The sequence below is a fragment of the Clytia hemisphaerica genome, unplaced genomic scaffold (genome assembly GCF_902728285.1).
Source record: "Clytia hemisphaerica strain Z4C2 unplaced genomic scaffold, Clytia hemisphaerica genome assembly, whole genome shotgun sequence".
NCBI lineage: Eukaryota > Metazoa > Cnidaria > Hydrozoa > Leptothecata > Clytiidae > Clytia > Clytia hemisphaerica.
Window position 1 is genome coordinate 271,603 of NW_027103359.1, and position 13,778 is coordinate 285,380.

General features: G+C 34.9%; 1 protein-coding gene across 1 annotated transcript; it reads left to right on the top strand.

The window, feature by feature from the left end:
* Window positions 1–643: 643 nt before the first annotated feature.
* LOC136821935 (D-aspartate oxidase-like) lies at window positions 644–8,255 on the top strand. Its single transcript, XM_067078153.1, has 10 exons — window positions 644–984; window positions 1,497–1,617; window positions 2,325–2,404; window positions 3,151–3,216; window positions 3,764–3,818; window positions 4,068–4,169; window positions 4,615–4,688; window positions 5,468–5,585; window positions 6,287–6,391; window positions 7,247–8,255. The coding sequence occupies exons 1-10, from the start codon at window positions 800–802 to the stop codon at window positions 7,373–7,375; spliced, it is 1,035 nt and encodes a 344-aa protein (XP_066934254.1). The 5' UTR covers window positions 644–799; the 3' UTR covers window positions 7,376–8,255.
* The last annotated feature ends 5,523 nt before the right edge of the window (window positions 8,256–13,778 follow it).

The window sequence follows — 13,778 nt, forward strand, 5'->3', positions numbered from 1 at the left end:
ACAATCTGACGAATATGCAATCTCAAAATCGTAAGGACCGCGTTCGTCTAAAAGGACTAGGAATGACAACAAAGTTGCGTGCATTGTGTTTATGAATAGGGTGCCGTATCAGTTTTTTGACTTTCTGGCGCACAACAAGATTTTCGTCAGATGTATAATTTTCAAGCAACTTCAGAGGTTTACCGTGCGCGTAAGAAAATTATGAACAGCTGTTATCAGGGTAATATAATCTGACTTTCTCACTATGTCAGTATATAATAGAAAAGAGTTGTTATGTTAAATTCAAAAGTGATAACATTAATGGTATTTCCAACTTGTGTAACTTATGGCATGTCTATAAAGGACTCTCATAGACCCGGTAGGATTTTTTAGCAAGTGGGTATAAATAACAGAGGATTGGGGATTGATGTTCCCATATTTTTTATGACTGGGGATTTCAATTATTTTGTTTTCAAGTCAAAAAATTCAGTGGGGATGGAAAAAAAGCATAATATTTTACAGTGAGGATTGGTTTATTTGATTCTTTTCGGTGGGGACAAAAATTGTAGGTTAAATTTTCCACCGGGGACAATGTTTTCGCCAATTTTTTCAGTGGGACGGGGTCCCATGGTAATTTATACGTCTAAAGAAACAGTAAATGTAGAATTGTTTGTCTTTTTTGAGAAATTGAAGGAAAACCTGCTTGATAACGTCATAATTATTTGAAATCAGGCCTCGGTTGTTCATCCGGTCTGGTACTACTCCGATACCGTGGCTATTTATTACACTGTTATATAATCGAAAGGCTATCATCCTTGAAATGAAAGTAGCAGTTCTTGGAGCAGGGATTATTGGCTCATCAACAGCCTATAAAATTATTCAACAATTTTCCTTTTGTGACGTCACTTTGATATCAGATGAATTTTCACCTTCAACCACGAGCGATGGAGCAGCCGGACATTGGGAGCCGTTTTGGCTGGGTAATACTCCTGTAAATGTGATTAAGTAAGTTGTTATGTTTTATTTTATCTCAAGAACCACCCCTGTTTCAATGACCTAGTCAAATATCTTAAATCTGTGGGATGCTGCGTTTTAAAACTGTTTTTGACAGCTCGGACATACCAGGATTGACTATAGGCAAAAACATCTATTCGTCTAAACAAATTCGTTTGTAACATACTTTTCTTTGTCATTTTTTGCCGAAATAAACCTTTTACTCATAAGGTATTATTCAAATTATACAAAGATCTCGAAAATACACCTTTTCGACCGTAGTCGCGCGGTCAGGCGCGTGCCACTTAATTTTTTAATTATCACACTAAACTCGGTCCAATCCTTTTTTATACAGTTTTGTATTGTTTATAGATGCAACTGGAACGGTTTTAGTGGGATAAAGTGGACAAAAAAATGCCCGCGCGGCAATTGGCGGCTACGTTCGAAAAGGTGTATTGGAAAACTGTTCATTATCGAATTTTTGTTTATTGTTTGTTTGTTTGTTTGTTTGTTTGTTTATTTAGGAGTTATGCAAAGGAGACATTTGAATATGTCATGGAAAATATCAAAAATAATCCTGATTCTCCTGATATCGGATTTTTTACATGCCACGGATTTATTCTCAGTAAAGATGAAACGTTTAAGGTATTGATGGTATCGAAAAATTGACTTAGACATGCGATGAATAAAACTTTTACTGTCCGTCTCCACAGGTTAAATTTCAGAGAAAGCTAAACTGTGGTACTCACATTGCTGAATTTGCGCTGAGTAGCTATCCCAGCTGGCACACAACGTTGTTTGAACGTTTATCTAACGTTCACAACGTCCATATAACGTTAGATGAACGTTAAAACAACGTTGTGTGCCAGCTGGGATCATAGTAATTTTTTTTTTAGGCTACACGTTTTTTTTTTATTAGAACCTAGTTTATAAGAACATATAGGCTGAAATTCGTCGAAAAAGTAAGAACATCTTAAGAACATGCCCGGCCTCAGTTTGGAAAAAAATGACAAGAAACTACAATTTTTTCCTCTTTTTAAGCAGTTTTAACCGAATTTAGGGGTGGATCTTCAAAAGTCGAGAGTCAAATACTGTCCAAATTTTGCCAAATTCAAGTGCTCTTTATTTTGTATCATATTGTCGATTTAGAGTAGTCTGAAAAATTAAGAACGCATTTAAGAACATTTTAGGCTGAAAATTGCTAAGAAAATAAGCACATCCAGGCTCAGTCAAATTTTAGGTGTTCTAATAAAAAAAAAACGTGTATTTGAGATACAAGTTTTGAGATCAATGTTCAAACAACGGAAGATCGTGTTCATCTAAAGTTTTTCTCATGCTTTTTGTTTTTTTAGAAACCATTTTGGTATGACATCCCACCTGATTCCAGGGTATTGAGCAAAGATGACTTGAAAATGTTTCCATCCGAGGCAAGGTACCTTAGCATGTGGTGTTACTATTTACATACCCCCTTCTTACAGACCCATTGGGAACCCTTCACACTGAAAAAATTGGTCAAAATATCTTCCCCAGTGGAAAACTATACCCTAATTTTTGTCCCCGCTGAAGATAATCATATAAACAAATCCCCACTGAAAAATATTATGTTATTTTTCCATCCCCATTGAATTCTCTGGCTGGAAAACAATGGAATTCAAATCCCCAGCCTTAAGTAACATGAAAATATCAATCTCTATCGAGTGTTTTGGTATGTTTTTTTTTTACCTGCTCGCTGATAAAATCCCACCGGGTCTGTGAGAAGGAGGTGTATTTATAAATCCCATATTACGGTAGATACACAACCAGATTTTACAAAATTCCCTCAAAATATACTCTTAAAACGATGGTAAACTTTCTTCATTCTCATTCTGTTTTAACTACAGTTAACTCTCCTTAATTCGAACTCGAATAAGGGAAGTCTAACTTGTTTGAAAAGCAGAAAAGTTCGAATAATAGAGAGTATTTTACTTGGGACTGGAGAATCATTTCGAATCATAGAAAAATTGAAATAGTAGAAGTTCGACTTAGCGAGAGTCTGTAGTATATTTTAGTTCTTTACTTGCCGTGTTTTGAATTAAAGACCACATTGTACAGGTTTGATTTGTTTTTATGTGTGGTGCTTTATTATAATGTTTTCCTTTTGTGTTACTCAAATTTTTCCTTCTTGAAATTATCCATCAGATCTGGGATGAGTTTCACAACAGTGTACACGGAGGGTCGGAGATTGGTTCCGTATTACATCAAACGGTACGCTTATAGTGTCTTGCTTACACATTTGTATCTTTCACCCTGAAGGAACTCCTACCCATAAAAAATGAAATTATGTCACATTGGAAAAATGCTTCGTCCTATTGGAAAAACATTCGACGAGAATCATTTAAGATAAATAAAATAGAATTTTGAATCTGTAGACAAAAAAATCCCATCCACATTGGCTTGTGTGAAGTGCTGAAGTTTTCACAGGGTTACTAATAGAGTGTTTTCGAAACCACGACGAGAACGGCAACGGCGACGTGATAGTGGTTTCGCCGTCGTCGTTGTCGTCGCGATTTCGGAAACTCCTAATCAAGCCATAGTACGATAGTCCCTACGATAGAGGTGTCGTAATTTCTGTAAAAGAGTTTTACTGGACCGACATCTTTTAGCTATATTTTAACCTATTTTTAAGGAACAATCTTTAAAAATAGTGGACAAATTAAGTACAGTCGCAAGATAAAAAATGTAAAAATTTGTTTTAAAAATATAGTTTTTGATATAAATCTTGGCCTCAATTATAACCATTTGTTGTTTTTAGTTTTCAAGAGATGGGAGGAAAAATTTGTCAGAAGTTAATCAGCTCCTTAGATGAGGTAATAACTAGCCAGAAGGTTCAATGCTGACGTTCTTCGGGGATATTTGGGGGTATTTAGGATATGTCTTGAGCTTACCCCAGAGTTTTCACGTTATCTGGTAGAGAGTAAATAAATAAATATCACACAACAAAGTTTTTTTCCCGAGAGCTTTCTCTTTCTTCAAAACTATTCTTCCTAAAAGTTTCCCTTTTAAGGCTTTCTTGTCCAAATGTTCGTACTGTATACCTATACTGTATATATTTTTAGTTGCCTGGTGATTTTGACGTTGTCATTAATTGTACAGGACTTGGTTCACGCAAGTTATTTAACGACAAAAGCATGTTTCCTGTGAGGGGACAAGTTCTCAAGGTAAATCAAACTGAGCCTATTGGTTTTGTCCGATAGCTTTACACTGTAAAAGGCAGGCACGGGTAAAAAATTTTGTATCCAGAGCCTCTTATAACACTTTTTTTAGATTTTGCTGATGAACTTTGATATTAAGCGCTATCTCAGAACTATCAAAATGCGAGAGAAGGGAAAAAGCAATCAAAGATTTTTCAAAGTCAACCTTGATCTTTTTAATTAAAGGCGTTTTATTTTTACATAAGTGTTTCCGTTTCATATCAGAACAGTGTCTGCCTTTAGTTACATTATGCTGATATAAGCAAAAAAGATATTTTTCTTTTCCTTTTTCTGACCAATCTTGCTTCACATCCGTGTCAATCTAATGTGAAAAAGCTAGTAAATCAAAATTGATGAGTAAGCAAACGATATCACTCTTATTTAAAAATAAAACCTTTAATTAACTTAACAGATTAAAGCACCTTGGATAAAGCAATTTGTAACCTATGATGTCGAGAATCAAGACCCAATGTATATCTTACCCAAGTAAGTTTTCATACTTCCCATCAGTTTATCCCTCTAAATAATTTTGCATTGTAAGACACATGCGTATTTAGACTATGCTGTAGCCTAAAACAAATCACCTTCTAAGAAGCAATCCCAAAGCCGAAGAAAATTCGTAAACGGGTTTTTTGCCAAAGAAAAGAGTTTACAGCCGGTAGAGTTTGCCAGTCTTCGAAACTCTCCCGCCGATTTTTTCCCATATACCGCCATATTTTCCCGCCTTTACTATCACTGTAACGGACGATAACATTGTCTAATGTGTAATTTGCCGTTCTTTAAACCGTATATAGTTAATTCCCATGATAAGCAAAGAGGAATGAATCCGTAGGGGCAGACAAACAAACCTCGTCGGGGTAGCGGACGGAGAAATTTGACGTTTTTTATGATATTTGTCGTTCTTTTTGTCTATTTTTAGTAAATGTAGGATTTTTTAGATAGACCCCCTCTAGGTGAAAGCATACCTTGGATTAAAAAACTTATGACTTTCAATATAAAAAATGAAAAGTCTATTTATGTTTTTCCAAAGTGAGTTCTTAGTTTTTTGTTTGATACAGTAATGCAAACTACAAATTTTTCTGTTGTGTCTTTTATGGTGATTTTTCCATACCTGGTCTTACTTTCGCCTTCTTCACGAATATTGAAAATAACCAAAATATTGTCATCAAAGTTAAGGTTTACAGGCAGTACCAGATTGATCAAAGTATCTTAAAAATTATCAAAACAAGATAACTACTTTAAATTCTACTTTTATAAACTTTTAGTCAAGAATTTGTTGTCGTAGGAGGAACAACACAAAAAGGAGATTATAACGCCAAAATTTCGTTGACAGATCGGAAAGAGATTCTGGACAAAGCAACAAAATTTATTCCAAGTTTAAAAGTAAGTTTGGTAAAGCTCACGGTCTTCTAAAATAGTGTTAACACGTTAAGCGCAATACAGATTGTACGACTTTTGTATTTTAGTCTATTTTTTTTAAGATAAGATGGAGCTTTTCTATTGTCAGAATTAGAACAAACTTCACTGCTAGCCAATAAATTGGCTTGCTTCGAGCAGGTTTCTCCCGGGAGGCGGGTACTAGGTTTTCGGGATGACAGGTATGTGCCGCCCGACTTTTGGTGGTCGGGAAATTATTGGGACAAAAACGGGACTTAAATGAAAAAACTCGAATTTTTGTGAATTTTGTGACCCTAGTTAGGTCTATTTTACTATAAAATAGGCTTTTGAGGGTCCCAATATAGAGTTTGAACTGTTTTTGCAACCCTTAGGGGGGGGACTGGAATTAGATTATGTGATTTTTACTAACTTTAGTGGGATTTTGAAGATCCAAGACGGCACATACCCGTACCCTCCTTTTGCCTAGGTACCCCCGGGGAGTTTCTCAAACCCTGTATTGAATTGGAATTTTGTAATTGGAAAAATTCTACGCCAGAAAGCCTCATTGCATTTATTTCATTTCTAGCGTTAACATTAACACTAGGCACTAATTACGAAAGGCTCGAATAACCGAAAGCTTCAAATCATACCCTGTTTTTTGAATAATCTGAATCTTTTTTTAAACGTATTTTTTTTGTTTGTATCAGAATGCTAAAGTTGTAGGTGAATGGGTTGGTCTTCGACCTGCAAGAGAAAAAGGCCCTCGAATTGAAATTGAAAATTTTACCCTCTCGAACAATCGAAACTTAAAGGTAATTAAATTTATTAATAAAAAATAATGTGTTTCTCAACAGCCTGGAATTGGAAAACTTAACGCCACCTTCGTCCTTTTCCAATGACATACCTTAAGTGTATCGATTTTGGTGGGGATTAAATTTGACGAATTTGGCAGTTTTTGGTAAAATCCGCCAAATTGAATACACTCCAAAATTTTTAAAATGCAAATTTAAAAAATAGATTTTAAATTCGATTTTAAATACATGTTTCTAAACTTTTTGACATAATCAGCCTCATGGAAGGCTGGATTGGAAGGTTCTTTAAAAAAACCGAATCAAAAAATCTTTTTTTCTCATTCTCAGCCTCAGCATGTTTCTTAGATGTTTCTTAGTTTTTAGGCATTCTAAGCCTCATGTTTCTTAAAAGTCTGTTTCTTAAAAAAAATGCATACCTCTATAGATCTACTTTCTATAATACTATGAGAAACTCTTTTCAGAGAATGAACAGAAGCCTACCGTATAGCGTTATTAGCTTGTGAAGTGTGATGTCATTTTACTTAGACGATCATATCGTCTACACAAGATCACTAAAAAAGGGAATAGTTTAGGAGGCGGGAAACATTTTTGTGAACGGGTAGTTAGCCCGTGGTGGAGTAAGCAGTAGCGGAGATGCTAGCTTTTTTTTCAAACTCTACTGCCACTATTTTTTTCCCGTAAACCGCCCTGGCACCCTAACATTATTTCCCGTGTTTACTGACCCTCTAAAACCCGATTCCTTTCGTTGCAGCTTTTGGGCTTTAATAGTATATATACCCATCTAAAGAGAGTTGAAGAACAAAATTTTCAGTTTGACCTCATTCTATACTGACTTCACTTTAATCTTTCATGCAGGTTATTCATAATTACGGACATGGAGGATGTGGAATGACAATACATTGGGGATGTGCTAATCACGTGGCCAAATTGTTTGATCAAGTTTGTTCGCAGCAAAATACTCGTCTACAAACTTCCAAGTTATAAGGATGACTATGATAACTATGTGACACTCACCACTTTAAAACAAAGTCCATTCTACGTCAGTATCGTTCTTTAAAAACAAACAGGCCTCTAGTCCCTTAGTTTGCTTTCATGAGAGCACTAAAAATGCAAGTTCTTTTCTGAAATATAATAAGGCAGACCTGGCGGAAAGGGGAAGATTGGGAAGACTTTAGCCTCCCAACTTTTGGGCAAATGAGATTTTTTTCTCAAATTACTCGAAACGTCCGTCCTGTAACTAAAATCAAATGAGCGTATTGAAACAACTTTAGGAGCCACGCAATGCAGTTTTCTTTAACACGTCCTTGCTGCCCGGGTGAAGGCCCGGGAGGGGGGATATTCGTATGGTCCGACATACGGTATGTGTGCCGCCCTTAAGGGTAGGTTTTTCGAGACCCTGGAAAAGCACTGTAAGAGTGTACTTCTGATAGAGTGTACTACAAGGGTCTTATTTTAGCTGGATACACTATATAAGGGTGTGTTTGGGGACTACTGAATTACAAGTCACATTTTCAGGTGTGTTAGCAAAATAAAGTATGCACTCAGGTAAATAAAGGCACGTCCAAATTTACCTTAATTTTTCATCGCCGTTTCCACTTGTCAAATCTTCTCACTTTATACATCGCAACAAGCATATTACAATGTAGATCACTGGAATGACTGTGCCATAATTAATTTTTTACCCAAAAAAAAAGATATTGGGCAAAAACAAAAAAAATGACGATGACGTCAATAAAACTTGTTTTTTTTTAATAACTCCCGTTTGGCTGATGGAAGAAATATAAAATCCGGACCAAAGTTGCACATTGTTTTACATAAGATGTTTTGTTAAATTTTGCTGACGTGAGCAGAAATAAGCAAAATTTGCAATAAAGTGTTGATGTCAGCAAAATTTCAAATTATTTTTTTTTCAAATAATATAAAATAGATCATCTCATAATATATTTGAGATGGTTAATTGGTCAACTAGTTTTATAGCAAATATAGTGTAATTATAATTTTTTTTTTTTTTTTGAAAATGCATAAGTAGATAAGGATTTGTACAGGAATCATTTTTAAGAATAAATTTCAACTTTTTTTACATCAAGAATTTATTGTGGTATAAACTACAAAATCAAAAAAAAATCAAAAACACCCCCTTCCCCCAAACCCAGTGGGACAATAGCCGGCAGAAATATCATCCCCAAATTCAAATCCAACTGTTGTCTCCGCTGAGAAAATAAAATAATCAAATCCTCACAGCAAAATGTTTAGGTTTTTCGATCCGCACTAAATTTTCAGATTTGAAAACAATGGATTTCAAATCCCAGCCATTATAATACATTGGAATATCAATCTCCATCGAATTTCAATACGTTAATTTTACCCCAAACTTGCTGAAAAAATCCTACCGGGTCTGTGAGAGAAGAGGGTGTTCAAAAAATCATCACAAATTTAACTTACTTTGTTTTTAATGCAAACACGTGCAGCCAACTCTTTTTAAATCGAACTTTAATAAATCGATTACTTCTGTAATTCGAATTAAGATATAGGTCTCCTCTGCTTGATATTGTTTGCTTGAAAATCTTCCTATGAAATTCAAATGTTTTCTCTAACTCGAAGAAAATTCTTAATATCTTAAGATCCTTAGAATATCATACCGCAGTGATTCTAAAAATAAGACATCAAATTACTGTTTATCCAAGTTTCAATCCCATCATCCTTTGCATTAATTGCTTTTGCAAGTCAATTACACTTATTGACAATGCAAAAGTAATAACTTGCACGCATTACGAATCAAGATAAAAAGGATTGTGGGATCGAATTTCGGACAAATGTTGAAAGTAATAATTATGACCTATGCATAGGGTGTGCTATTAAAGGGAATAGACTAATCAACTGGGATTCAAAGTATTCTACCATAGTGCGAGTTTAATTTGATTACCTGAAGTTATTATTTTCGATCTCCAGAATATGCATGCATCTACATTGATTTTATTATTACATCATTGCATACAATGTTTTCATGCATCATTACAAAAGTTCTATTTCGGTCATTTTAGAATTATTTCTGCAGGGCGAAGTGTGTCATATGTATGATATATGACACGTGAATTCAATAATATCGCCAAAAATTTGAATTCTATTTGCTGGTATAAGTTTTATCATTAGATTAGAGATTCTTAATACATAAAGAATCAGTTCCGATCATCTACTCAAAGTCAATTGTTATAATTCATGTATACTCAATCATACATAAAAAAGCCAACCTTTATACAAACCCACCACTTTTCTATCATTGGAAATAGTTCCGTATTTTAAACAACGCATTTCTTTTTTTCAAATCATCCAGGAGATGGGTCGAATCATCTTTTATTTGTTGACCTTTTAAACGTAATAATCTCTCTTCTAATTTCTTTCGTTTCTGGCAATGCAAATCACATACTATATCCATAGAATCTGATATGCTCAACTCGAAATCCTTTGCAATGTCGGCTAGATTGTATGGTTGCGCATTTGTATTCACCGAGAATAAGGTTACCACAATTAAACAATAAAATACACAATAGGTGGTCGCTGCTCGTCCAAATACCATCATTTGTTTTGATGACGTCATCAAAAGCTTCAGGATAATAATAAACCAATTTCCAAAATAATTAAATTAAATAGTTTATAGTATACAACTCTGTTTTTATCCAAAATATATGATTTTCACGTGTTCAATCTTTGTTAGAGATTTCTCCAGGTAGCTTCTTAACCTTATGACCTTCACTTTGCCCTTGTAATTGTTTTACTGATCTGCTGACCAAACCGTCTGCTCATTTTGTTTGAATTAATCAATTAAATATCGCTTAAAAGCTTTAAGCATCTCAAGCTGCATCTCCGATTGGATAATTAGTCTTGTTTTATAAGCATTCACACTGGACACATTTTTAACGTTTTTCTAACGTTATTTGGATGTTGTGGATGACCAGGAAGTATGTAAATGTGATTTCAAAGTCTTTTTTGGAGGGTTATAGATAATTCCAGTAAATAATCGAATATTTTGATTGAAAACTGACGTACATTGTAAGATAATGATAGCTTTTCTTACAGATTTAATTTAATATGCGGATGGAGAGAGGGGATCCGATTATACAAGCCAAGCAACAATGGTAAATATTGCAATTAAATAAAGATTGGCCGAGATTAGGTTCCAAAAACTTCCTTCATTGCCGACTAAGGCAATTGTGTACAGGAAAACTTAATCTTAGAAAACCCATGTCTCTTGTTCAATCTTTAAACTTTTTTCCTCGGTGAACTACAGTTCAACTACAAATTTAAACAATATGTACATAAATTAAATCGTATTTTGCATTACCGCAGTGCAAAATACTTTTTAATTGGCTCTTTCTTGCTATTTTTAGTCTTTGTCTCGCCGTTGCTATAATGATATTTAACGTATGCTAAATTGTTGTGAAGTTTTCAATTATGTTTTCAAATTTAAACAAGAGCCAGACATTTTAATGTCCATTCATAACATTTCTCTCTGACAAACATGGTTGGAATCATATAAAGTGTATCTCAAAATAATTTGCAGCTGAGACAAAAATAGCTGGTAACTTTTGTTGATAAAATTCGAATCAAGTTGCGATTTTGTGCTCATTAAAAAACATTTGTGAGTAGAATAGAGGCCCGGAATCAGTGGCGTTGTGGCAGGGGGGGCCGGGGGGCCATGGCCCCCCCCCCCCAGCGGAGCTTTTTTGAAGGGGCGCCGAAGGGCAAGGGGCGCCAAAAGAGATTTTTTTTAAACGCCCCAATCTTAAAAATCATACTTTATGCACCTTAAATTGCGCCCCAGGACCAATTTTACTGAGATAGTTTTAAAATACTTGCATTTTTTTTTCGCTCGCTTCGCTCGCAATACACATAGTTTCTTTAATTTGTCAAATTTGTCTATTTTTATTTAGTGATTTAGGGTATCTTGGCAGACGATTTTCAAAATTTTCTAGTCGGCCCCAACCATTCATCAAAGATATCTAAACTAAATATTTACTTCCTCATTATGCCTAGGCAAATGAATTAGTAAAAGCCTAGAAACTGGTGGGTGGGGGCACCACTTTGAAAAATTGGGGAGAGGGGCACCATTAAAAAAAAAATTGACTTTGGCCCCTCCAGAAAAATTTTCCCACAACGCCACTGCGCCGGAATCTCCGAGTTTAGACCAGCGGCCGGGGTAGTGAATTGTGTCACTAGATCTCGAGATATTTATCGGTTTAAATATTGAAAATTATCGATATTTTTTGCTGAGTCGGCAGTTTTTCAGCATATTTACCCACCTTAAAAATGAATTATTATCTCGAGATATAGACATCGAATGTTAACAACCCATACCATTTTTGGATAGTAATAATTTAGGGCTATCCAGCTATGAGAATGATTTTTTCTAAAAATGCTCTTAGGAAAATGCTGACGTCATCGGAAAACGCCCCAAAACGTCGATTTTTACCTTAAAAATGCCATTTCTCGGCACCAGTCGGTCGAAACTTAACAAATAACCCCATTTTCTTTATATACTTTTTACGCTGAATCCGTTGGTAGCCTCTCAAAGACCGTTAGTAAAGGGACCCTTGATAAGTTCAATCGATTAACTAAAAATCGATTCACTCGAAATCTGCAAGAGATTCGAAGGGCAAATTTTGTTTGTTAATTCTACATTATTATTAGGAGCATAATTTCAAAAATTTGCCCTAATCTAAGGGGTGCCCTACGAAAACCATTTTTATGGCCTTTTTTGAATCTCGGACGCTGGTCTAGTTAGAAAACTTCGAGTTAGCAATTTTCGAGTTAGCAATTTTCGAGTTAGCTAAATTATGACGTCATAAAAGTGCAAATTATGACGTCACTCGACTCTAACTCGATTTTTAATTTTCAAAAAAGGATTTTCGAGTTAGGATTAACTGGAATTTTTTTTTCGAAAAAACTTTTTCGAGTTAGCTAAGGTAGTAGAAAAATCCAAAACATTTCGAAAATAAAGTAGGCGGAAGGAAGTTTGCTTCTTTTTCTTTGAGACACATAATCTTCGAGTTATATGATCGAGTTATATGGCTTCGAGTTATGAAATCTTCGAGTTAAGGCCCGTAACTCGAAATAAAAATGAAGCATTATTTTTTCGAGTTATTTTTTTAACTCGGTTTTTTTATTGACCATTTTCCTCTCGAGTTAAATCAAGGAAAATAACTCGAAATCATTTATACAGCATTTTGATTTCAAGTTAAGTAACTCGAAATGAAAATTTCGTCAAAATGATTTCGAGTTATATAACTCGAAATTAAAATGCTGTATAAATGATCTCGAGTTATATAACTCGAACTCAAAATGTTACAATATTGGTTTCGAGTTACGTAAATAGGGTTAGTTGTGTCTGTCAGTTAGGTACATGTCGGATGGAAAAATTGACTTTTCAAATAACAATTTCAGCCGTTTAAAGCAAATGGATTTTTGCTGAGTAATCAAGCAATGTTGCGGATTTTTGGCCATTTTTTCAGCCATTTTAGGGGTTCTAAACGACGAAGTTTTACAATTGACCCCAGTTTCGTCATCTACTTTTCGTCATAAAAAAGTCAGAATTGCCTTTCGAGAACTTTTTGAAAATTTTATTTACAGGAATTTGTATTAAAAAGTGGCGTCATCAAAAAATGCCCAAAACCTTATCAATCGACTATGCTTTCTGCATTCTGGTGGTTCTAGAACCGTTAAAGCCTAAGTACCCCCACTTAGGCAAAATGGATGCCGGGTATGTGCGAGCCATAATAAGGGTTTTTTTCAGACGCCCTCGAAAGTTCCTCAAAGGAGTACAAAAACCATTAACAAGCAATTGAGTCTCTGTAAGGGTTCCAAAATTACCGAAACATAAAAAACTGACTCCCTCAAAGGGTCATAAATTCTTGAATCTTAGACCAAAATTTATGAAAATTCTGGCTGAAATTTCGAGGGAGGAACTAGTCTCTCTTCTCTTAGGATGAGAAAAAGTCCAAAAATGGGCAGAATCTTCGAAAGGCAGTCTCTCCAAGAGCCCAGGGGGTGTAGTCGGATTTTGACACCCTTACAGTGCATTTTTCGCCAAGTCGAATAACCTTACAGTGTAGTCTAGTTTTTGTCCCTGAGGTGATTGTCAAATAAAAAATAGACACGCTTGGTGTGATTATTCTATATAATATTTATTTGACTCTACTACTATAAGAAAGCTATAGCCCATCCACAATCTGTGGGAATCGACGACAAAAGAGCCTGTCATCATTAACTCGATGGAAAAATTTGCCTTTTTTCTTTCGAGTTAAAATACGTTATATAACTCGATGAAAAAATTTGCCATTTTAATTTCGAGTTAAAAACAACATTTTAACTCGATGGAAAAAATCATTATTTT